This window comes from Bemisia tabaci, chromosome 3, assembly GCF_918797505.1.
Source record: "Bemisia tabaci chromosome 3, PGI_BMITA_v3".
NCBI classification, from domain to species: Eukaryota; Metazoa; Arthropoda; class Insecta; order Hemiptera; family Aleyrodidae; genus Bemisia; species Bemisia tabaci.
Window position 1 is genome coordinate 16,824,492 of NC_092795.1, and position 25,726 is coordinate 16,850,217.

Here is a 25,726-nt window from a genome sequence, read left to right on the forward strand (position 1 = left end):
TCCTGGGAAATCAGACTTGTTGGTAAATGGCTAAATGGTCTCATGAACGTGAACCCAAACGTGTCTGAAGTGCAAAAAAGACCGCGGAAGCTGACTGCACCGAATAAACTTCCTTTTCTTCTGGCATACAATAAACCATGTAAATCTGATCAATTAGGATTACATTTTCGTTAATTTTTCTGCAAATGTACAGTGTTTGATGGCAGTTTATCCATGTAGTTGGGATAGTTAGTAGCTTGGCAGGATTGCATTTTGTCTACATATGTAGACAAAATGCATTGATGTAAAAAAATTTCATTATCAGTAAAACTAGCGCAATCAATTTGCAGCATTATCGGGCGCGTTCGGAAAATGTTCGTATCCCATTCCAGTCAAGAAAATACACCTCATGAAGGGGAAAACCCTGAAGAAAAGGGCATGCACAAAGATCTTTTTGTCGTGATAAGGTGCACGAAATAGAGGCAAAATTTGCAGTCATTGCACAAAAGTTGCTTAAAGCTGTTCGATCAAGAAACCAATCACGTCAGGGGACTGACTTACGTCACACTCTAGACGAATCGCTTACCTCCAATCACTATTGAGTGCTAAAGGACGTCAAAGAGAGGTCACGTGAATCTAAAGCGACATGTTCGTCCCGCGCTTCTGTCAGATCATGTGATAAGTGTTGTTTTTCTTGGCATGGCCGCAAATGCTAATAACGAATGTAAATCGACTGTTCTTGAACTCTCCTTATTTCTACCGTTTGCGAATGGTCATCCTCTATCTATATCATCTACGATCATCACCCTAAAGTTGTCTCCGGGTATTGCTAAAAAATTTTTAGTGGCCAAAGTTCATAAGTTCAACCTATCAGCTCAGATCCATGTTTCACCAGTGACACCTCTAATGGGATAATTCCCTTGATGGACTTACTTCGGGTAATTATTTTAATCCATTGAATGTACAATGTACCTATAAAAGTTTTACAAATAGCCTCTTGAACTCATAATCTGACCTTACTCTCCTACTAAGTACTCGAACTCTTCAGTAATGGCAGTTACTTAGCATGTACTTTAATCTATACGGTATGTTACCAGCTATCATGAAATAAAAGATAAATCCGATCATGGACTACAAATTACTGTGTCTTGTCTAGCTTCTATTGGATGCGTACGAGTAAGACCTTCCTTGTCTAAATTTCATAGATCTTTACCTCCTATAATGAATGATATAATTTTAGGTTAGGTCAAGCAGGACTTGATTTTGTCGGATTACTACCCAGTTTGACACTTCACTGTCTCTATGAACTGTACTTAGTCCTAAACTTCATCGGCTGTGGCTGTTACACCAGCAATTATAGATGCTATGAACATTACTGTTTACATTATTCCGAGACATAATAGTCGAGTGTTCTTGAGATCTGTCAAGAGACGAATGTTCTTGATGCATTCTCCTTAGTACTCATTGATGTAAGATAATCAACAGCAAGTATGTTATTTCTGGAAGGACACAAAGTATTGTGTTCTTTTATGAAGGCCATCCATCGGACCGTTGACGAGCAGATTCTTATCTTTCATATTCTGAAGGCTGCTGTGTGATCAAGGAATAACATTAAGTATCATGTTTGTGTCCTTTTTTTGTAACTAACTTCTAACAACATTTATTTTTACTCATGTTTTGACCTCTTATCTCTTTTTGTTTTAGAACTGCTTCAATACATGAGTACCTCTTTTATATTCCAAGAAACTAATCGCTGAATGGAAAAATGAATATTTTGTAAGTGTATCAAGTTTTCTATGATCGATGAAATAAGTTTAAACATAAAGTTTTCAAATGATTAAAATCGTAATTAAGGATTAAATTCCCATGGGCCACAAGACAAGGTGCAAATTTAAGCATTATGATGTATGTCTTCTCAGATGAACTTCGCACCGTAGACGATTTGTACAACAAAGATTACTGGAAGTCACTCCTCACAAAATTATTAATGTTTTTTTCAATGCATAAACTCAAACTTCCCATTCATAAAAAAAACCATAATCTACACGAGTTGAATACCCTAACAGTCTACATACATAAAGTTGCTTTTATAGCGCCGCCTCGCGCTCTGCGACGCCCAATCGCCATTGCCCCCTATCCTCCCAGAGATCATCAGGCAATTGGCACCTTCTGATCTCCTCCTCCACCCCTTGCAGTCCCCCCTAACAGTCTCTCTGGTATAAAAATATGGCAATTGCAAAATCAGCGCTTCGGCTCGGCTTCTCCATGTTGTTTGAACAACACAGGGATGAGAAAAAACACTGCTCCATTAAGATGCCCCCAAAATCTGTAGTGCGCCTTTTAATTCACGCATGCTCTGGTTTGTTATCAATTCAAATTTTTTGTAAGTAGTGCTAACTAGCACCTTAGAAGCTTGGTTAAGAGTTAATTTTAGTAATTTTCTTTGCACAAATAGTGTTTGACTTTAAATTTTACAGAGGAAACATTTATCAGAATGCCTAAATTCGTACCTTGACTAGTGGCTATTCATTTACCTCATGAAGCATTGTTGTCAATATTCTTTTTTATTGCTCTCATGGGCCCTGCTTTGAAACTATATTTCCTAAGAAGTAGAAAGAGGGAAAAATTTGAGACGTCCAATGAAAGAGATATTGAATGAAATTTCAAAATCCACCTCTTGAATGTATAGATATTTACATTTCTTTCAACTTTTGCTCAATTCTGAGATAAACAACGTTGAATATAGGGGTATGAAATTCTAATAAAGTAAAAGTTAGCTGTCACAATATAGAAAATTACGTAGAATAGGATCAAATTTTTACTGAGGAAGCAAGAAATCTGGGTCTTACGGTCTGCTGTTCTTGAAGTGGAGCTTCAATTAGAAAGCTTCTGTTGTCGTTCTGAATTTCCATCATTTATATGAAACTAGCGAAAAGCCCGTGACTGAAGTCATGGGTCTAGATACTTCACCAAAAATTATTAATTTAATGATGGGGATTAATTTTTTAGAATTTACCGATGCCCAATTAGCAGTGATCGTGATAAATAGCGATTTTATCGGTGGCAATATATCAAGGTATTATCGCACTAAAAATTGCAATATATGGCAATTAAATTGCTCCATATTGCAATTTTTGGTTCGATGATCGCGATCAAATTTCGTCGATAAAATCAAAATTAAATCGCCATTAATCGTGATTTTTATCAAAAAAATATTGTGATAAATTGCCGGGCGATAAAAGCGCAATTTTATCTGGATAAGATCGAGGATAATTGCTCAGATGTTGATGATCCTAGCAATTTTAGCGCCGATAAAATTGCAACATATCCCGATTTTGTTCTCAATGGAAAGAATATAAATTGCTTTGGTTTTGTGCTGGTCTATCCTAAACGATGTACCTAATCTATGTGCCCTCATTTCCTCCTCCTTTTCCAAGTCAACCATCTACCTTCCTCTGCATTCCGTACCAATCTGAATGTCCTCTCCCTGCACTTTCTCCTCTAACTGGTATGTGAGATCAGTCAAGGCTTGAGTCACTGTTATTCTGATAAATCAGAACAATGCTATTGAGTGTCTTAAATACTTTCCCAGGCATTCTTTGGTTACCCAGGTATGTTCCTCAACAGATCTAGTAATGATAATTGATGATTCCCTCGACAATATCCTCCAACAATTAAAAAATTAGCGTAAATTCAGCTATTAGTAAATCTGCAAAAGATCTCCAGAAAGAAGGCAAATTATGCAGATTTTGTGCAATAGTTCATGAAACTAATTGACCCCCCATGGACATGAGGGCTTTCAGGAAGATTTTTAATAGAAAAACTCCACTCTGATTACAGGTGTAAATAACTCAATATATGTAATTCAGGAAGTTGCCCAAAAAAACCAGGAATAATTTTTAGTCTGGTTTTTTTTATCAAATCATGTTACCATCAATGCAGTTACTATTGTGAATTTGAAAGCTACACAACAAAAATGGCAGTTTTTTTACAGAACTTCAACCGCAAAAGTACCTATAAGAGATATGAAATTAGGATCATTGGTGCATTTGTCAAAATTTTCCAATAATCCTCATTGTAACCTCATTCTTTGAAAGTCTAGTTCATAGATATAATTTAAATCAATTGTAACAATTTTTTTTTTCATGTTGCCTTTGTTTCCAATTCCAGCCGATCAATATATATTTTCCTAAAAGCTTTGCTGCGATTGGCTTTTGTGATCGTGAACAACATCTATTGTATACCAACCTATTGCATATGGATGCTCTTAATTTTACCCCTGAAGAAGTATCATCCCGCCCTATATTGGAGGATAGAGGGATTCTTCTTTCATTGGTTACTGTCCATGGTAACTCTGTGGAGTTGGTCTGCAGGCTATCACAGTAAGTAATTTTCTGCATAAGTACATCATGGAAAAATCCTAAGATAATTTTTAAGAATTAATAACCTTATTGATCTATGATCTTCATAAGCAGATTTTTCACTGGAATTTCATCAAACATCAGGGAGCAGAGTGCCAGCTGGTCTAGAATATGAGCAGAATGTAAATAAGCACTCTGGAAATTTGCCTCTGGGTCCAAAAAATTTTAAAAAAAATTTCCGAAAAAGGAGATAGATTTTTCCAATCAATAAGGTTTAAATAAATAAACAAACACTAATTTAGCTAATAGTATTTCACTTTATTTCGGAAAAACCAGGATTATGACTTGTAATGATACCCTATGTCATCGCTGCTAATCATTTGATTATCAATATTGATATTGCTTTGACCACTTTATATATGTATTTGTACTCCTCGTCATCTTACGTACGTACTCATCATCTTACCTGCATACATATCAACTCACCCAGTCTCTAGACTGAGTCTCTTAGCACCTTCACCATGTAAGCTTACTTTAATAAAGAATAGTATATTATGTACTTCAAGTGTTGTTCATCGAGCTATGCCAACCATCCGCACCACTGAGTTCATGAAATGTACTTTGCTCAAGTGAATTTTGTTTTGTTTTAGGTGTTTTTTTAAATTTTTCCCCTCAGTCATGTCTTTTTCTGTGCTTTTTCAGTTGTTGAAATGGGCGATGACATAAGACACTGTCTAGAAGATCGAACTCTAGTTCTAGTCAACCATCAGTCCACAGGGGACGTCCCAATGATGATGGCGACATTAAATCCAAAACCCAAAGTTTTACCATCTGTCATGTGGATCATGGACTACGTATTTAAGTTCACCAATTTTGGTATTGTATCTGTTGTACATGAGGACCATTTTATTCTATCGGTAAGAATTGTTTGTGTTGTAAAAATGTAGACTTACTCCAATTTCCAACATCCATCTCAAATATTAAAAATTTTTTTTCTTTTTTCTCCATCTTTTTCTCTAAAAAAAGAAGTATATAAAAACTTCCCTTAGTGAGGTTGATGCTGTTAGCATTCGTTTTTTCGACTGTATGACACCTTTTTTTTTCCTCTTTTACATTCTTTAACATATCATTTTTTCACTGATCCCTCATGATCCTCTCGCAGAATAGGCTTCAAAGTGTCTCAAGCAAATTCCAGGGTCCACATCGCACAGTGGGACGAAAAGGTGTCAAAACGGGACATTCGCCCATTAGACGATAATTTTTCGCCGATCTTCTCAAAACTTGACATTTTCGGTCTTTTTGGGAAAAGGAATTTAATATTATGTTCAGTATTTGGTTCATGGTGACAATCCCGCCAAAAAGTGATGTTGCCAAGTCTCTGTTTTAATCTATTTGATAAACAGATTAGCATGATTATGGTAGAGATTTAACCCACGTGTCGTTTGCTTTTTTTCATTGAAAAAGAAAATGAATTCACTTATCCTGAAATTGAGAAATGCTTTTATTAAGAAACAACACACCACCCCCCCCCCCCCCCTACCGTCTTCTTACCTATCGCAAAAACCGCATCGATATTTGACTATAGGGGAATGAGTTCATCAATGGGCAGACATTAAAGTGAATCCGAAAATCATAATCGAATAGGTTGCTCCCAAATATTATCATTCTTTGACACAGATGCTTTTTTCCCGTTTTTTATCAAGGACTTTTCTTCTTCCCTTTTGAGCGCCATTTTCTAAAATCCTGATTATACGAAATATGCAACACTACAACAGACACTCAAAAGCTCTAATCTTAAGATGTCAAGGCAAAATTCCATACTTTAGAAACGCCGAGTTTCTTAGGGGTCTTTTCTGCACTTCTGAGATATCGTTCATAAGAATGAGGATTTATTGCCACTCAATATATTGCAAATTTTTCCATCGAATAAGCTGGAATACAAATCATGGGATACTGTCAAACTGTCGCTACATTGGTTGAAATTATATTTTCAATTTCAGCCTCGATTCTAAGGACCGTTTCCATCACAACATCATTCGATTCTTTTCAAATTCAAAATAAAAAATTGCTCTACAAAAAAAGACGATAGCAATCAGTATCTTAGATATCAGATAAGCATTGCAGCAAGCTGATAAGCAACGCAGCGCACAGTGTGTCAAAACCCCAATCTAGCTGCTCAAAAGCCCCCTTATATGAAGTCAACAAATGGTGTTATTTATGGTCAGAGTGGGTTCACAGGCACCCACTGGTTACGTATCTATCATGGTTATCACAAAAATAAATTTTTTGGTCGCTAAAATGATAGGGATTGCAGCCGGCAAACCTCCAACCTCAATCTCCCCATCAGGAGTGGTGCCACTGTATTGCTTTTTTTTAGAGTACTTTGTGGCGAAAAAGGGTCATTTCTGGATGAAACGAGATGCCAAAGGCCAGAGAAAGGAAATATGACCGTTGATTTCTCCAAAATCATTATTTAAGTATTATAATTGCTCATTGAAAACAGTGCCCAAGACTGTTTACGTTTCCTGGCTTTAATAGAGCCGCAAAAGCGCGGAACTACACGGAACACCATGAAACTTATATGAGAGTGTTCAGAAAACTATCTAGATTTGAAATGTCTTTAGTTTTACTGCTACCTTCCGCAACCTTGAGAATAAGAGCACATTTTGTTCGGCGATTCCTAGTGTAAAAGCGAGCGGGCAGCGTTTTGCGATCTCCCCCTACAGGCTGTCACAGGTGAAGTGAGACGGAGGCAACATCCCACCACGCGCGCTCGGTCCCCTGATTTGAGTGAGCCTTATCATGAGGCTTTTCACCATACTAAATAAGACAGTGTGGTGGCTCAGTTGATTGCTTCTTTCATTATTACTTGCATGATCGGGGTTCAAATCCCGAGCAGATCAATTTTTTTAAATTTTATTTTCTATTTCATTACGATTTTCCCATTATCTATACTGTCATGGAAGGGGGAGGGGGGTCCTCATAAATACAAAGTTGCATCGTATTTTTAACAAGTTTCTTGTATGATTTGAAACAGACTTTCTTATTTATTTCTAATGAGGAAAGGTTTCGGGCATGGTTTATGAAACGTAGGAAAATGAAAAGGGGGGGGGGGGGGGCTCGCCGAAATTTTCCTTTACTGGCAAACATTTTGAAAATATTATCTTTGACTTATCACTTAGAGTTGCCGAAACGTATCATTTTAATAATATGGAATTCATATTTCTTTGGATGGCCAAATGAGAAATTCGCCATTTTGAAGTGGAATGCATAAGCCCAAGACATCCTCCAGGACTTATTTTGGATCGAAAAACACAATTTGACTAATTTTTGGGGTTCATCAGGTCACATAAGGCGCCTAAAACTTAGTTGGAATTTCACGATTTTTACATGATTTGAACAGGATTTTTACATGGCCGCCATTTTGAAAATTTTGATGACTAAGTTTTGAAATTTTAGGTGAACCTTCTTCAAGCTTACACTAATGCCTGTGCGAAATTTGGTGGTTATCCGACCAAATTTAGAGACGTGAAGAGGTTTTGAGCAGCTAGATTGGGGTTTTGACACACTGTGCGGCGGCGCGGCGGCCAGCAACGCAGCCCGTTGCGCTCAACCTCAACCGTCAATTGGTCTGAGAAAGCGCTCGATTTTAAGCGAACCGCGCTCATGTTTTCCCTTGTAACTTCCAAAGTCGGAAGAAGTCGGATGAAAACTAATATGATTCTGAAAGCTGAGGATACGCAGAATCTCGATATGCAAACCGTTTCTTGGACAAGTCTGGACATTTTTTTAAAACTCTAATTGAAGTTTGAATTTTAGTTTTTTGACTTGTCGATTTTGAATTCACTCTCTGACCCCCAGGAAGTTAAAAGTAATCATCACCAATGACGTAAACGAATAGCCTATGTTTGTATTCAATTGTTATAACAAAAAATTGCATTTAAAATCATCTCGGAAGCTAGAGGAGCAACATTTGTATACGTGCGCTTTTACCTCTTTTTTTCATCTTTCCGAAACACGCGTTTCTCTACGCCTGTCATTTGAATATTCCTCAATTAAATTGTTAAAATCTTCGTTATTCTGGAAGTTTAGACCCTCCAGGTAACTTCTACACCTTTGGTTTTTGCTTTTAATGATTTTCATTTTTACCGTGAATGTCCCGTTTCTGTAATGGGCTCGTCCCAATGTGCATCGGCTGATCTTTTCAAATCACAGGGGACAAAGACGCTATAACGGTTTGAGTGAAATCAATTCACTGGATTTTATTAGGACCTCTATTTTATTCAACGGACTTAGACTGGTAATCCATTAAATAACTAAAAGGTTAATTGAGTAAATTATCTCCTCCCTGTTTCTTCAATCAAACATTCAAACTTTACTGTGTCTCCTTAAAAATTCCAAGTAGCAACATTTTTTAGAGACTCTTCTCAAAAGAAAGTATCTTGACTTTAACAATGTAACGAGTGAAAAAATTATCATTGCCTGTGACAAACTGATTTACTTATTTTTATTCATCCAGGGTAAAAGCCAACGAGATCAAGGAATACTTCTATTACGGAAACATCTGCGTGAGTCTTACCTACCTCTAAAACGGAAATTGATGGTCTTGTTTCCAGAGGGCGGATTTCTGCGGAAGCGGAAAGAGACAAGTCAGAGGTATCGCATTTTTGTGTATTTTTTTATTCTTTACCTTTCCTAAGTGTTAAAAGGAGTTTTTAATCAAGTTTTAATTTTTCTTTGCAGCTTTGCCAAAGCATACTTTACTATCCAGTCTGATTTTAATCGTAAACTTATGGAATGGTTTTCTTGGTGGAATATTTTAATTGAATTTACAACAAAAAAAAAATTTGTTACTTTGTTACCTTATTATTGTATTCTAGTTTTTATTTATGTTTGTATCATCAAAGGTTATCTCGACCTTATTGCTGTCTTTGTGTTGATAATATTCTCTTACTAATGTTTCCTCATTACCCGTTGATACTATGAATAGATAAATAAATAAATAAGTATTCAATTAGTTTTAAAATGTTTGTGATTTATGATCAGATTGTACAAAAGCTGAAACTTAAAGTGTTGAACTGGAAAAATTTGAATTTTTGGCTTTAAAAACAATTTAAAAAGCAGATGGGGTAGATGCTCCAATTTTGACATGTTACTTGCACATATACTTTGTAATAAGATTGGGAGATAAATTAGAAAATTTTCAAATTGCAGGATTGTGACAAAAATTTTTACAGTATTGCTTTCTTAATTTTTTCTTCCTCAGGTATGCAATTAAGAATAATTTACCACATCTAGAGCATGTAACAATTCCACGCATGGGTGCAATTCGTGCTATAATGGATGAGCTTGCAACGCACAAAGAAGAATCGGAACAACCAACAGCAAACAATAACAAATTTGGCTCTGATTTTGAATATCGTGGTGAGTTTTTATGTTTTTCCTGTTTTAGTACTACATATCTTCTGAACTAATTACAGATTCAGGAAAATATTTTAATCAAGACGAACACAAAACAGTTTTATTTCTGTTGAGTTCTTTGTCTAAATATAAATTTATATATTTCTTGAAATTAAGCTTACTCCTGCTATTAGTGAATGCCGAGATCAGGTTTGACTTTGAAGAGAGCCTGTAATGCAGCAACATGCTTACTCTCTGATGTGAATACGCTGAATTTTAGTCCATATCTTCATTATTAGGTAGCTTATATCACCAATCTCATTCCATCAACATTTAGGATAGTGAAGCAAAAATTTAATTGCGCAGCGGTGAAACAAATATGTACATGCATAGTATATGAAGTGTGTAACCTAGAAAATGCATTTGTTCATCTGCAGTAATAAAAATGTTAAAAACACAACTCAATTTGATTTACTCATTTTCCAAAGACGGTACATGAGTCACATGAGTTGTACTTTGTCAGTCCATCTATGATGTTCTGATGCTGTTAATCTAACATTGGTTGTCCTTTATTTCCAAGTATATATCGATGAAGTAGTGTGGCTTTGTTCCGTTCAGTTGCCCTGATCATTCAACCCGAGTTGAATGAAATGTCCTTAAATGTGAGGTCATCATTCTTCATTATTCTCTTTTGCGCCAAAGCCAAGATTCTCACCTTACTTATCCCAAAATAATGCTTGATTAGACTGTTTGCTTCAATGCTTTCTTTTGAAAAGCACCATTTCTTCCTGCAAATCCTATTTGACACATTGTCAGTTGAGTCCAAAAGAAGAATGGCAGTTTTTACCATTGGTGCAGGGATGTAAGAAACTTCTCGACCGCGGAACCTGCAAGTGAAACGCACAAATGGGAAGACTGAAAAGGGGTTTTGAGTGTGAAGCAGAAAGGCAGGTTCACTTTAGTGATATTTCCCAAGTTTTGGATAATTTTAAGTACAGAGCGAAAAAAAGAAAAAGAAAATGGCCACTGTACCATGAAAAAAATCAGAAAGATAAAGGATTTTCAAAATGAGAAGGTTAATTGGAAAAGAGAATTCCTGCGTCCTAGCATGCTTCTCCAAGTGGCTTCCCTAATGATTTTGATGAATTAGTCATGAAATACAAAAGAGAAGACTGAAGAAAAAATGTCATTGTTTCATCAAAAGAAGGCAGTGTTTTCTGACAAAGGATCATATCCTTTTTTCCTAAGGCAATGTCAGCTTTACATTTAAAATAGCTGGATTTTATGGCTAAAATAGTCTAAGGCTCACTGCTTTAGTCATTGGTGTCTACAACCTTCAAATGTGAATTGTTTATGACTGAATGAGCCCTAGGAATGATGTGAAATGTACCACAAAGTTTAATTATTGTTTCATGTACCTCTGAGAGGATACACAGAAAGACATTCAGGACTCACGAAGCATATTATCCTACTGTGTTTGGATTGCATGGCAAATTATCTGTTAATCTGTGGCTGTGTTGATTTGAAAACCATAGTTTAAGTGTCAATTCCTTAACAGGGGTGCAGAAAATTAGTATTGCAAAGTAAGCGTAAGCACTCTTTCATATTTCGGCACTTTTCTTCATGGTCACATTTGCAATCTTCAGGATGCTCCCACCGAAATTTTTCAATTTCAAGGAAAAAGGTCCTTTTAAAAATGTTTAGGGTGTCCACGGTCAAAAAAAACCTGAAAATATCAGGAAAATCAGTCATAGATCAGGAAATTTTAATAGCATCAAGCATTTTTCAGCCACATGTAGTTTAGCACTTAGAAAAGTGAAACATTTGATTCAGTTCATAAATATGTTTGTAAAAGCAAATGAGTGTCAATTTTGTAACGTGAAAAATCAGGAAATATCATGTAAAATGTCAGGAAAAATCTGTAAAATCTAAAACATATTATATTTGACACCTGTTTCCTTCCTTTAATCATGCATTGTACCCCATGTTTGCATGTATCTGCATTTTATCAATTTGGTAAGTTTCTGCACTCCTGTCCCTCTAAGGCCATGGGAGGCCTCAATGTCCATTTCTATCCCCACTCATCAAAGAAGAAAAGCTGGTTATAGGTCAGTTTTGCTGATCGCAGAATCGTATTTTGATGCTTGATTTCTATAGATTAATTTAAACTAATAAGATCTGTCTATACAGCAACTCTCTACGTTCAATATTAAATGAGGTATTGCGTTTTGAAAAGTCGTGTTTTTGACATCATCCACCGCGGTAGTGGCACACTTGGTTTCAACCTCTGTTATTCTGTCAGTGCGCAGTGATGCACATTGCACAGGGCTCAAAGCGAAACTTCAACGACATTAAACATAAACAAACTCAAGAAACAGAGGGATTCGTACTTCAAGGATCTTCTTCTCAGGAGATTACGCCCTCGACGCGAAGAGGTTAGCCGATCAGTCAGTTTACCACCGTGTGTTTATGTTTAATGTCGTTGAAGTTGAGCAATGGGCCCTCTGCATCACTGATCGAACAAAAGAGGAAGAAACCAAGTGTGTCACTACCGCGGTGGGTGATGTCTAAAACCTGGCTTTTCAAAGTGCGATATCTCTGTTCATATCGAACATGGAAAGTTCCTGTTTGGATGGATCTTACTAGTTTTAGCTAATCTAAAAATAATGAGCATCAAACACGATTCTGTGACTAGTGCAACTGATCCATTGTTTGCCACTGTCCAACTTGTGTACATAATTGATTTTTTAAATTATGTATATTTTAATATTTTTGGCTTACCCAAGGAGCAAAATTGGCAAAGCGCTACCATGATCCGTTGTCGTTCTCCGACACAGGATGTATTAAAGATCCTAACAGTCCAATGAAAGGTTAGTCTGGTTGGTTTTTTTTTGCTTTCATCTGTTTAAAGTACAATGGAAAGTTGAAAATAGAATTTTAGTTTTATTGTTTTTCCACCCCCAATTTTTTCTAGGGTAGGTAGCAGTTTCCTAGGTTTTTGCTTTCATGCGACGTAATGTATCCATTCATTTGTTTCTTCTTCAGTTCATATTTTGGTTTGTCCCCCCTTTGTTTCCTCTCCTGTCCTATTTTTCTTTTTTGCTCTATATCAGAGGCCCTCAAAATTTATTGATTTTAATTAGGGCTGTGCGAGTACTCGAATTTCGAGTCGAGTCGAGCCGAGTATCGAGTACTCGACTCAGCTCGAAAGTTAGGTTAGGTTCGAGCGAGTACTCGAACTCGGCTCGAGTGTCAACAACACGAGTTTTTTTCGAGTATTTCGAGTTTTTTTGAGCCGGAAACGCCGAAAGAGTCCAACTTCCAAACATTTCAATCATACTTAAACTATTGTTAGTTTTGCCATCATTTTACGATTGAATAACATCAGAGTCTCGTCGGCAAATTTCTACCATCCGCAGCGCCAACACGCTACCGCCCGGCGATTTCCTGCCGCGCGCGCGGTTTGTAACTACACGGAGTCATATGAGCGCATTTATGCGCGCGACAAATTTCAACCTGCGGCGGCGACCGCCGCTTGGAAAACTGAAAGTGAGCACGTGTTTTGGACCTTTTGCGCTCCAGAAAAACGGTGTCGCGGCGGCAGAAAAAAGGTGCTGCGGCTACAAAAATAGGAATCGCGCGATTCCAAAAAACGTCGCGGCGACAACTGCCGCCGGCGACACGAATTGCGTACTCCGGTCCAACTTTTTATCTAGGGTAGGTAGCAGTTTTCCTAGGTTCATTTGCTTTCATCGCGACTTAAGTATCCATTCATTTGTTTCATCTTCAGTTGCATTATTTTGGTTTGCCCCCTAATTGTTTTGTTTTTTCCTCACTCTGTCCTATTTTTGTCTTTTTTGCTCTATATCGAGGCCCTCAAACATTATATGATTATTAAAATTGTTTGTCTTGTTTCTTTTCTTTTTTCCCACTTTCTCTGGTCATCCACTGCATACATCTGTTTCCTCTAATTCTCTATCATGCACCAACCCATCAACTGATTCCTCAATGGTTATTACTAATAAAATATCATATAACAGTCCTACAAAAGTTTTCAATCATGTAGTTACTCCAGTTACATAGGCTAAATTTTCTTGGAGCTGATTTGTAAGTTAGTCATGAGAAGACTGTGCGGAAGTAGAAAAGTTTATATTAGTTTTTTTATTCTAGCCCTTATATTGTGATTCAATCGGTAATGGCCAATTAAAAGAGAGGAGTGTTCTCAAACTTGTCTCCCATGTCTGACTGAGAATGACTTCTTTCAGAATCTGTTAAGACTTAGATTCGTAACTCTCTAGACTGTTCCATAAGAAAGTGACTTTAGACTCTTTGAGACACTACTTACTGTTTCTCAGCCTTTCTATTGATTGAGGCAAAAATGCAGTCACTGACACTTACAATCATTGTAAAGAGAAACTGAACATATGTAGGTTATCAAGCGTCTATCATATTTCTTGTTTCTGTTTGAGTTGCTCGCAAAATATTGAATGTCAGTTTTGTTTGGACTGAGTTAAGACAGACTTCAGTTTTGCATTATACACCTTAATTTTCCAAGCCTTCTTTAGGAAATATCTCATGAATGACGTACAGAATCTCAGAGCACTAGGTAGGATTTTTGATGGGGACAAAGTAAACTTTTTTGTTGAGCTGATCGAAAGGCAAATCCCTCTAAGATATGTCAAGTTCCTTACGTGAATGTTTACTTCCTATCCTTCAAAATCAATCCAAACCTCCGGTGAACATCCTGTCCACTTTCTCTAAGAATATATGTTGTGTGGGTAATTTACCATTCTAGCTCATTAAAATGCTTAGTTTTGCTTTCAGATCCAAATGAAGATGTTCTAAGCTGGATTCTAGACATAACGATAGGATACCCTGGCGGACGTCCCATAGACTTATCACACATTATCTTTGGACATAGAGACCCTTGTCAAACATTCCTGTACTATAGGCTATATCATTTATCTGAGGTAAGATTATTTTTTCCTACCATCCCTCTTTTTGCAAATTCATTCTCTTTTTCCCCCCTTTTAAATGAAATAAAAAATGTAGCACCAGTAATGATATAATTTTCTGCAAACATCTCTCCTCTATAGAAAAAAAAAAAAAAAAAAAAAAAAAAAAAAAAATTGGTTTTTTGCCTTACAAAGCAACTGACTTGGGTGCATTTTCAGTGTTCGTTCCGTAAGAAATCACCATGTAGCGTTCAGTGGCATTGCTTCACCATATTTGATGGGTGTTCAATAGGAGTATCAACTTAAGAGGAGGGTCTTAGGGAGTTCTTTCCTTAGCCCGAGGAAATGGGGGGAGGGGGGAGGAACTTTCCCAGAATATTTTCAAAAACTGAAACCCCAACATTATAATTTGCAACTCCTTCAGTGGAGACTGTATCACAAAATTGAATTCAATTTTTTTTATAAAACTGATACACTTAAGATTATTAAAATGACATCGTAGAATCTATGTCTTAGGCTACAGGAATCCATGTGTTAGTAACTACTTCATGAATGTTTCAGGTTCCAAAAGAAGAAGAGGCATTTTCCAAGTGGCTCCTTGACCGATGGGTTGAGAAAGAAACAATGCTGGAACAATTCTACACCTCTGGAGAGTTTCCTCAAAAATCAAGTGCCTACCTTATACCTCCTCGACCTGTGACGCAAAATAATCTTAGATTCCTTTTACTGCATCTTTTTTTCATGTTGTCTAGCTATGTCCATTATATAATTATTTCATTTATTATTTCTAAGATCAATGGGTAGCTTCTGGTTGATTAGGGTTCACATTATTTTCTTAGAATCATAATTCAATTTAAAATTGAGAGGTTGTTGGAAAAATCAAGAGAAATCAAGTCAATGAAAAACAAGCAAGTTTTTCTGGTTTCTTTTCAAACTATATTTTATCACACTGCAATTCTATCTCTACCCGGTGACAGATACAAGCTAGATGGGAAGTTGCAGCTCATCAACAGGGTGTCATCAAAGAATCAATATCAATGTATGCTTAGCTTTGAAGAAACCCGTTTCTGCCTTAGAAAACTATGCACAGTTTTTTGTTTTTTCCAAAAAACTAACATAAATGATCTTGTCTGCTTAATGACACCAAATCATGATTGAGTAGGCAGTTTATTTATTGCAGGTAAAAGAACTTACAGCAAAAAACATTTCAACAGAGGCTGCTGGCCCATTGTTGATGAGCTGTGCCTGGGCTTACACTTAATCTGCAGACATTTTCTCGTTATTAAAAAGTTGCACCTTCTCTCTTCACTGCAATACTCACTTATTTTTAGACTACTATGTTCTTTCCTCTCAAACTCTTGCTTGTCTTTACATCTCCCCTTTTCCTAAGTTTTGTTGTGAGGGGACCATCAAGTCCTACTGATGGTTAAGAGCAATGTTTCTCTTTTCACTGCAAATTTTTTATTCTCTATTTGGAGGATTAATGCCCTGTTTCCTTTCCTTCGTTTTTCTAACTTGAAACAAAAGTCATTAGGCTAAACTGAAATCAAATCTTGCTTAAATATCCTTAAACGCTCAAGATCACAGGAGCAAATCTCCAATAATTACATTTCGTATTATTCATCGCTCATTTAAACCTTGTATTAGTTCAGCTCAATTAATTTTATTTGAATCAATTTTCTAAAACAGCTTTCATCGGAATAAAGTAGTCCAGAAAGATTTTTTCATTCAGCCCAAATTTCAATTGAGTGTTTCTCGTTTTTTTGTCACCTGGAAAATGGTAGAGAGTGATATTTTTTTTTTTTATTCGTTTATTTGTTTCAAGCAGTGGATGATTTCTTTCAACATTTTCTCTAAACAACCCTGCCAACTCCTTTTGAGGATATGTGCCACGATTGATTTCCCATTTTTTTATTGTATTCAACTCGTCTATGGATGCTGATTAAAAGTCATCATTGCTCCAACTTTCTTCAAGCCCCCGTTTGCGCACAATCTAAGATAAGACTGCCGTTCAACAGTAGTGGCTGCTGACAACAAAATATGTAAACAAGCTAGGGTTTTCCTGATTTCCTTGATTGCACAGCTGACCCGTTCTCAAGTCCTGAAATGAGGGATCTCTTTGACTCTTCATTGTTGCACTGCCTTCATTTATTCAAGAAATTATGGAAAGATCCACCGCAGATTGTGCGGAAATAGTGGTTTGTAGAAAGTTGGCGCAATGATGACTTTTAATCAGCATCCGTAGACGAGTTTAATGGGGAAATAAATAGGAAATCGATCGTGGTACTTATCCCCACAAGGAGTTTCGAGGGTCTCTTAAGCTTTCGTTCATCAGTAGATGTAAATGATTATAATGGCCAATCCTCTCTCTTATGACCTGTTTGTTCAGGGTTTAGTTTTTGGACCAAACTATTTTTATAAAATGTCTAAGTTTATTTAAGTTCTTGTAAAATATTAAGTCTCATTTTCTCACTCACTCTTGCTTTCAAACTTGAACTAGAAAACAAATACAGAATGATTCTATCTTCAGTGTAGATGAGTTGAAACTACCATTCATGTTAGCTATTATCACAGCCCTATGGCTTCTAACGTTCCTTAAGCTATTCAGTTGTGTATCCATGGCTACGATGCTCATAGTCTTTTCGAGTGTATCATGACAAAGAAGATTTCCCAATGACTATCAAAACTTCAATGACCTACCCCTACCTTTTGACTTGTTGTGACCCAATTGTATGATAGAATATTTTGCAGGGGCTAAAATTATGTATGCACTACTACTTCTATAACTAACTAATGAACGTGTCGCTCTTACAGCGCTTCTGTGCACTCTGCAACACTCAACCGCTGCTAATAGCAATCCTGCCAGAGCTCATCCGGCAAATTGCACCTCCTCGTTTCCTGCCTTATTCCATCAATCCACGATTTGGCAGGGCGGAATGTAGAAAACTACTTCTATATCCTCTCTTAAAAAATTGCCGAATTCATTCATTCTTCTGGGAACATTGAACTGATTCCATAAGTAATCAGAGGAAAGAAAATTCATTTCAGGACCTCCATTATTTATCTGTTGCTTTTTTGAGCTGGATGTCTGGAAAACAAGAAAATAAGAAGAAGAACAAAAGTTATTTTGGAGAAAGACCAGTCTGTTAATGAGAAAGTATGGTTGAAGGATTTTTAATCCATACAAGTGGATCCTTATTATCAACAGTCTCGCATAATACTTCTCATTTGCATAAATTCCAATTATTCAGCATTGGCAATAAACTAAAAACTATGACAAATTGACCTGACAATCATCAAAAACTAAATTGAATACTCGTTCAAAACTGGTCAATAGCATTAAGTGCATAACTGGTCAATTACTAGGGTATAATTTCAGAAGCGAATATGATCTAAGCATTGTACGAGTTGATGAGAAAGTTTAATTTGCCCTCTCAAAAAGCTCCATTTGAAAAATGAGGTGAAAAGGAGGTTTTCAGCTCTGTTTCCATGCCAAATATCAATGAAGGAAAAAGTGAACATGATCTTATGAAGAGAATCATTTATTAGGAAATTGTTTGTTATATTAATTTTAGGTTAAGTCATTCGATGTAAATCCAAATTAGCTATAATTGTATGATGACATCCAAACCTTAACAAAAACTACTAAAACCGTTCTAAAAAAACGACTTCTGTTGTCTAACCATGTCATAGGTGTTTATGTTCTTAAATTCAGTTTTCCTCATTAGATCGGGCACTTATTTCAATCTTGTCTTAAAGCTATTTAAAGAGACTGATTCAAGTCTAAATTATTGTCAAAAGGAGAGGATACGGAAAATGAGATATTATCAGAAAGGCTGTAACCAGTGTTCAAAGATATTTGACTATGTAGGAGGAAAGATAAAACCAGGGGCAAATTTAATGAATTAAGGCTCTCAAGCAGTACCAAAAATCCCCTTTAGTAAGCAAGTCAATCTTTTTTTCTCTTTTTTAACTTCTTCTATGAAAAAGTGTGTAATTTCGTACATTGTCATATTTTTCTGATCATTTTGGAAGAGTATCGAATCGCTAAAAGTGTTGAATCAATAAATTGTAAGTGAATTGGCCTATTAACCTGAGTGAAAATTGTCTGTCTCCCGGCAAAATATTACCTTCCAGTTGTCAGCAGGATAGAAGCTATCTTAAAAATTTTTTGTTCAGAATTTTTCATGTTTAATTATGACAATTTAGCAGTAAAAAATAGTGCAATTAATCTTTTTCAAAGAAATAGCTAATTTTTTTGTTTTTGTTTTCACTCTTCAGCAGATAAACCGGCATACAGTTTAAATCAATAGATATCTGTCAAGGAATTATCACAAATGGCAAATTCAACAAATACTTGGACATTCCATTTCTTGTAAAACGAATGAGAATACCTACAAATTCTGGGCGTAAATTTTAAGTTTCATCACTCATTTTGAAGCCTTAATTCCTCTCTCTCATTTCCTCTGTCTTTTTTGAGATCGGCCCTCAGTTACGGTCTTTGATATTCTTCCCAAAAACAGTTGAAATGAAGCAACTTAATGGTTTACCATCAGGTGATCATTGATTAAAGAAATTACCATTTTCCTCATGCTTGTAGTTATCAAACTTTTTGGGTCGACCGTGGTATCAGCGCAGCACAGAGTGTAATGTTAGCATCATGGGACCTTTCAAGCCTTTCATGGGTTTTCTATAAGTTTCATTGCTATACAAGCATCGCTTGCGTTACAGCCTTTCTTGATCTCATTTGCAAGTATCATCTGACTTCGCGTGATTTTTTATCTGTGTACTTAGTTTTAATACCTACCTGTTTCTGCAAGTGCAAATTTTTCCAATTGTGGTAACTAATGAGTTGCTATCAAATTATTTATTTATGTCACATAGAAATTTTGAAACAATGTACAAAGTTTTTTCCCCCTCTCTCTCACTCAGTCAATATTGTTTTTACCTCTTTCAATTCTGATGAAATTTTTCTACCGCTTCCGTTACTCACCTCAAAGAAACCCATGCATTTAATTTTATGCCCTGCAACATCGTTGTAACACTTTTTTGTCGATCTTAGTTCATAAAATTCTGAAGAAATAATTTTATGTTGTTGGAAAGCTATTAGAGCCCAAATTCATTTTTCAGACGTGATCTTCAACCTTAAATTCATGTCATTATTTTCGACTTATAGAAGTAAGAGTGTATCTATTTTAACTCTTCTACGATTGTATTTTTGTTTTTTCAAAATCCTTTTTACTCTCTGTATTCTGCTCCTCTCTCACTTCATTAATCAGCCTCTACCTCTAGGAAACTGCAAGCTTGTTCATCAACCGCTCCAATAAAATCGAAACATTGTTTTAAATCTTTGTCCATTTTGATTAACAGGAGAATTTTGAATTGATGAAGACTTTGTATTCAAGCGATACCTCAAAAATGATCTGCCAGTTTTTGAATTCGGTCAATATTAAATGCTTGAATTTTTCCAGATCTGTTACATTTTCATTTTGTTTCCTTTATTTATGTCCCTCTATGCGGTCATAATTTCAAAATGCTAGTCTTTAGTTTTTTCTCTCTTTTTTTGGCAGAAATTCTGTTGATATGTTTTATGACCATGTGAGTTAAATGCGAGTCTCCTGTAGCATGATGTTTTAAACTTGTCCTTGCGGTTTTTAAGGTTCCTAAGATGAATTATTATGTTTGAAGTGGAAACCCCCGTTATTTAGTCCTTATCATTTTGAATAATTTTCTTATCGTCTTTTAAAAATGTATTTTTTATCGGTTTGTGGTAACTGTTTAAATTAATTTTTGGTGATAAATCTCTACTGAATTGGTACGCTCTCCTCCTAATCATCAATTCTGATCCCAGTAGAAATGTTAAGCGAAGCACCTTTTCTCTCTCTTCAACACTCACTTATAGTTAAATATTCACTACTTGGCTACTATTTAAGGAATAATAATGGTCTGAGCAAGCATCAACTTTGGCGGAATGATTGGAGTTGTCACTCCCTCTTCAGGTGTATTTGTAGCGTTTCCATACATTTGAAACATTTTATAAGAAAACCTCTAAATCTTTTTTTCTGTGAATCGCCAGGTGTCTACGCACAACATGAGATAATCAATTGGATGTTATTTTGTTTTTTGTTAAAAAATAAAACTTCAGAGAAAATTAGGCGACATCTGATGTAGTTTGACTGATTTTCTCTAAGTCCGTCCAATTGATCAGAAATTACTATTGAAGTATGGCTGGCGTGAATATTTCTAATTATTATAGCTTTAGAGTTGCCATATTCACCAAGGCTATATTTTTGGAGTTATTTAAAACCTCTTCATGATCAAATTCATATTGATACCTGATAAATCATGAGAAGTTTCAGGAATTTCTGACAAAAATTTCTTCAAATTTAAAATGTATAAATATGTTGCTTGGTAATGTGCTGAATTGAAATCTCTGGAATTGCTCTCCTTACAAAATTATGTAGACAAAATTGGTCAGTGAAATATTTTCATTAATTTTATCCTTTATTTTCATCGTGTGTTGTAAAAAGAGGAAAGGTCTACCCTATTTCATAAATCATAAATAAAATTCATGGAAACTGAGGTGTAACAATTCTGAACTATTCTTCCTGTCGGTTAAGCTTAGTTATTACCGTAGGTTAGATATTTTCACCCATTCAGCTTTGCCAGTAAGAGATGTGGATTCACCAAATGCATTTAACCATTAAACATTTTGGAGTTATAAGAAGGTCTTCAATTTAAGGACTTACGGTGGTGTCTTTGATCATAAATGGTCTATTCTTTTGGAGAAAACAAATATTTTTTTAATCGTCGAAATTGTAAATATTAGCCCTTAAGTATATTTTTAAGTGAGTTCCTGTCAAAAGTTATTTTTTTCAAGTAGTAATTTATATTTGTACATCAGGCAATAGGTATGTGCGCATTAGTTTTGACTATTCCCTGCATAAATTTGTTATTTTAAAATCAGTCGATTAAAACGGTGAAATTCATTGATTTTGTTTTGTGATTTTTTTCCCTATAATGTACTCTTGAAGTTAAAAATGGATGTCACTAAGCAACATGGAACCTTCTACATTTAGTTTTTTTAATACAGAACCTGTCTAATCCTAGAACAGATTTGACCTAGATCAAGTCGAATAAATGTTTTGAGGGAGGTTTTACTTCAAGCCATGTTCCAGTTTTAAAACTGTATGTTCAACTGTTAAGATGGCGGTTTGAGGCAGATAGAACCCTTTTCTTTGACATTTCTACAGATGGCTCGCTTCTGCTAAACAGTGTTTAGCCAAGGAATACCTACCTTTAGCCAAAATGACCCACCTATAGAATGGTCAAAAATACTTGAGTAGATTTGAAGTTTAATTGACTACTAGGTGGCTTCTGTATGCTCCTTGTTGCAACCACACGATCAATGTTTTTTTCTCTTGTCATTTTGCATACATCTCTTTCTATCACACAAGGCATCAGTTCTTAGCTGTTGCACATATATTTTTTCTTTCAAAACTCCCGATTTTAATAGTTCCCTATTTCTCAGTGATACCCAAGTAATAAATCAAGCACAGTAAAGTATGAACTTGGTCCAACTGAGCTCTAATGGAATCTTAAATGAGCCTTACTTAAGTTAGTAATATTCACTTGTCTGAAAAATTGTTTTATTTGTGAGCATCAGGATCTATAAATTTGGCGGCGAAAAGATGTAAACTTGATCATTCATCATTTAAACAATTGGCTTTCCCTCTCATAGGTATTTGCCAGTTCTAAATTAAAAAAATAGGAACACATTTTTCATCACATTTAGGACACACCATAAAGCGATTGATCCAAACATATCAGTAATAATATTAAAGTTCAAAGATAGCTGTTCCTGACCTTTACGAATCAGATGTTAAGTGCATAAGCTAGGTACTACTTGCTCATGCTCAGGGTGTCTATTGGTCCGGAAAGTCCGAAAATAATGCTATTTATTTGAAGGCCGTCCGGAAGTTCTGAAATAGTACGGAAATTCCCTCTGAAGGTCCGGAATTTGTTGCTTCATGCCACGGGCTCATTGTCCCCAAAAGGGGACGAAATCTCTCTTTCCTGAGAGTATAGTAATTTTTAGTTTTGTCGTTTTTCGGTGATACAAGAGACAGCATCTTTAATTAGTCGAGTTTAGAGAGGAACTAAACACGCAATTTGGCCTGGAGCTCAACGCAGAGAGGAATAATGACGAGTACTTGAGATGAAAAGGACAAGCCCTCTGCGCGGCGGTCGGCATGTAACACATATTAGCGCCTACAAGACTGCATGAATACTTCACCCATTGCGCCAAACACAGTACGGTCAGGAGCGGTTGGCGTGAAACGCATAGCGCCTACAAGACTGCATGAATACTTCACGCATTGCGCCAAACACAGTGCTATCATCGTGGCGGCGCAGCGGCGGAAGTTAAAATTATTAAACCACGTTTATGTTTGTTCTTTCATAATTTTTTCGTTCATTTCTTATAAGTGGAAGGCCTTGGCCACACAGTGATAGGTTTATGGAACTTAACTTTCGCACAAAGTTCCGTGAAATTTTGCTAGTTGTGTCGACAGGGCTTTCACAAAAAATGTATCCAACACGAGTAGGTAAACGCGTCTTATGCACCCCTGCCCTTCCGGCACGTTCACTTGATGGTTTTTATTGATGTTTCAAAACGGATGAGAAGGGGGCGGTAAAATACAGGCGGCCCGTGGGCGGCAAGTATAGGTAAATCCGGCCCTGAGAGGAGGTAGGTTCAGAAAAACCCTTTTTTTTTAGAGTTTTATCAGGTCAAATTTAAAAATCTATAGCGCGTTAGAGAGCCTAGAGTAGTGGCTTTTTAACGCGTTTTACAGATTTTCTCTTCCTATCTTAATTTAGGATATATTGAACAGTTAAACTTACTTTCTGGACGACCCTCGTACTTTAAGTAATATTTGGACTGCATTTTGCAATTTGGAACTATAAATTCTGGCTCTTCTGGAAAAACACTCATGTGCATAGGGAAACTAATGGCGCTTACGTTGTTTTTAAACCGGGCTAGAATTTATAGTTCCTAATTTCAAAATGTAGTCAGCCAGTTTTAGTAGACACCCTACCTATTTATGCGACAAAAAAAATCCCGATATGGAGAGATGGTGGTTTTGAAAACGCCTTCAATTGTGGAGTGATACCTTACACACTCCGGAGAGTACGAATAGTTGTATCATTGCGCCTTAGCAATGCGACGATGGAAGATTAATTTTGAAGTAGCCTCCACGCTGGCCTTATCGGTTTTTCTTTGCCGTCATTGCAGTTTTGACCGCATAGTTTAAGTGTGCTTCAAGCTAGGATTGTATTCAGCAAATGGATGATTTTTATAGAAGAATGAAAAATAAACAAGCGGTAATGAAATATAACTGAATAGTAGGAACTCAAATCAACCGAAAAAGTACCAAATTTTTCTGCTTATGAGGTACTGAATTTTTGGAAAGGTACCGAGAAAGAACTGTAAAAGAATTCAACTTCTGCCAGCCAGTTTTAGCAGACACACTGATGTTGCGTCCTGTTGGCAAAATTGCGTAGCTCTCGTAGGACTGGCCGGTCTTAAGTCCGAAAAATTGCGCCAGAGGCAGATCCAGCAATTTTGCCACACTGAATTCCTCCATTTAAACCTATACTAAATAATCGATTATTGTGGGAAGACCTGGCCCCCTCAAGAATCGATACATTCCCATAGGTGTAAATGGAGGAAATCTGGCGTTGCCAATTTGCTGAATCTGCCGATGAATTGCGCCAACTCGTCGATAATTAATTTTAGTTGCAATCCATACCTTAGCCGACGAATGTCCTCCACTGACGGATTTCTGACGAATCTCTCTCGAGTTTTTTGAAGCAACCTAAAACTACAAAAAGAAAAATCAAGGTTACGTAAATCAATAGTTCACGGTTAATTTCTTTCAATTTATTTCAGGATTTTTTAATAAAAAATAAAGTTTTTTTTTTTTTTTTTTTTTTTTTTTTTGTACAAACCCGGTGTCTGAGAAAACAAATCCGATCAATATAAATTCGTTTTATTGGGCGAGAGATGAATGATACTAACGGAAAAAGGATGGTTCTCGGCGAGAATATCCATCAAATTCAATTTTTTCAGAAATCGCTTCAAAAGTTGGAAAGAAAAGAAAATCCATGCATGGAAGCCTGAAAGTTGACCAATCAGAGAGCGGTTTTTTTCTAGTAAAAGGATTGAGATACAGTACCTACAGTTTCTGTACATGTGTTATTCGGGTGTACATGTGTTACAACAACTCCTATGCATTTTCGAAGAGGTGAAAAAAGCGAAAGTGCCTTCAATTTTGAACATGCAACACGGGCAACGCTCAAATGTTCATACGGCGTTTTTCCTTAGCACGGCAGTGTGCTTCTTCTCAGCCAGCTTGCCAGCGCTTTTTCGGTAAAGCAACTACCTACCCAGCAACGTGCGTAATCGACGAGAGACCCAGAGACCCAGTTTCTGGCACCCCTCCCGCCACCTCAGCTCGGCGCCCGGGTAAGTTCAAGTTCACCGAAAACGAAAGCAGCTCTCCGCTGTTTTACGCGATGCTCATCAACAGACGTACAATTTACGAAAGGAAAAGTAAATTGTAGCGCGCAGCTCAGATTATTCGATTCGCCCTCCTGTTTGATCGCGAGGCTAGGAGGGGAGCGTCCAACTTGACTCTTTGCGAAGTCCTCCGCTTTTTTTCAAGATTGAGGGCACTCTCGCATGTAATTGGACCACATTTTGCAATTTGGAACTATGCATTCTAGCCCGGTTCAAAAACAACGTATGTGCCATTAGTTTCCCTATGCACATGAGCAGGCCCGCCACAAGGGGAGGGGGGGATACTGGGTCCTTGGTACCGGGGCCCGGGCTCCGGAGGGGGCCCGTGTCACCCGTGAAAAACCACTACGAATTCACATGCAACCATAGTCTCGTAAGACAAAGTGAAAAATTTACCCTAAAAATTTCGCAAAAGGTGAAACGATTTTCAGAAACACGCTGGGGAACTG

General features: G+C 36.6%; 1 protein-coding gene across 3 annotated transcripts; it reads left to right on the forward strand.

Annotated features, from left to right (window-relative positions):
- Window positions 1-621: 621 nt before the first annotated feature.
- LOC109044211 (acyl-CoA:lysophosphatidylglycerol acyltransferase 1) lies at window positions 622-21,684 on the forward strand. Of its 3 annotated transcripts, XM_019061791.2 has the most exons (9): window positions 622-917; window positions 1,684-1,755; window positions 4,150-4,361; window positions 5,043-5,257; window positions 8,860-8,996; window positions 9,607-9,764; window positions 12,527-12,610; window positions 14,565-14,710; window positions 15,257-21,684. In XM_019061791.2, the coding sequence occupies exons 2-9, from the start codon at window positions 1,745-1,747 to the stop codon at window positions 15,497-15,499; spliced, it is 1,206 nt and encodes a 401-aa protein (XP_018917336.1). In that variant the 5' UTR covers window positions 622-917; window positions 1,684-1,744; the 3' UTR covers window positions 15,500-21,684. The 3 variants fall into 3 exon arrangements, with proteins under 3 accessions (XP_018917336.1, XP_018917337.1, XP_018917338.1); XM_019061792.2 differs by lacking the exon at window positions 12,527-12,610 and having other exon boundaries at window positions 623-917; window positions 14,553-14,710; XM_019061793.2 differs by lacking the exon at window positions 12,527-12,610 and having other exon boundaries at window positions 624-917.
- Window positions 21,685-25,726: the final 4,042 nt, after the last annotated feature.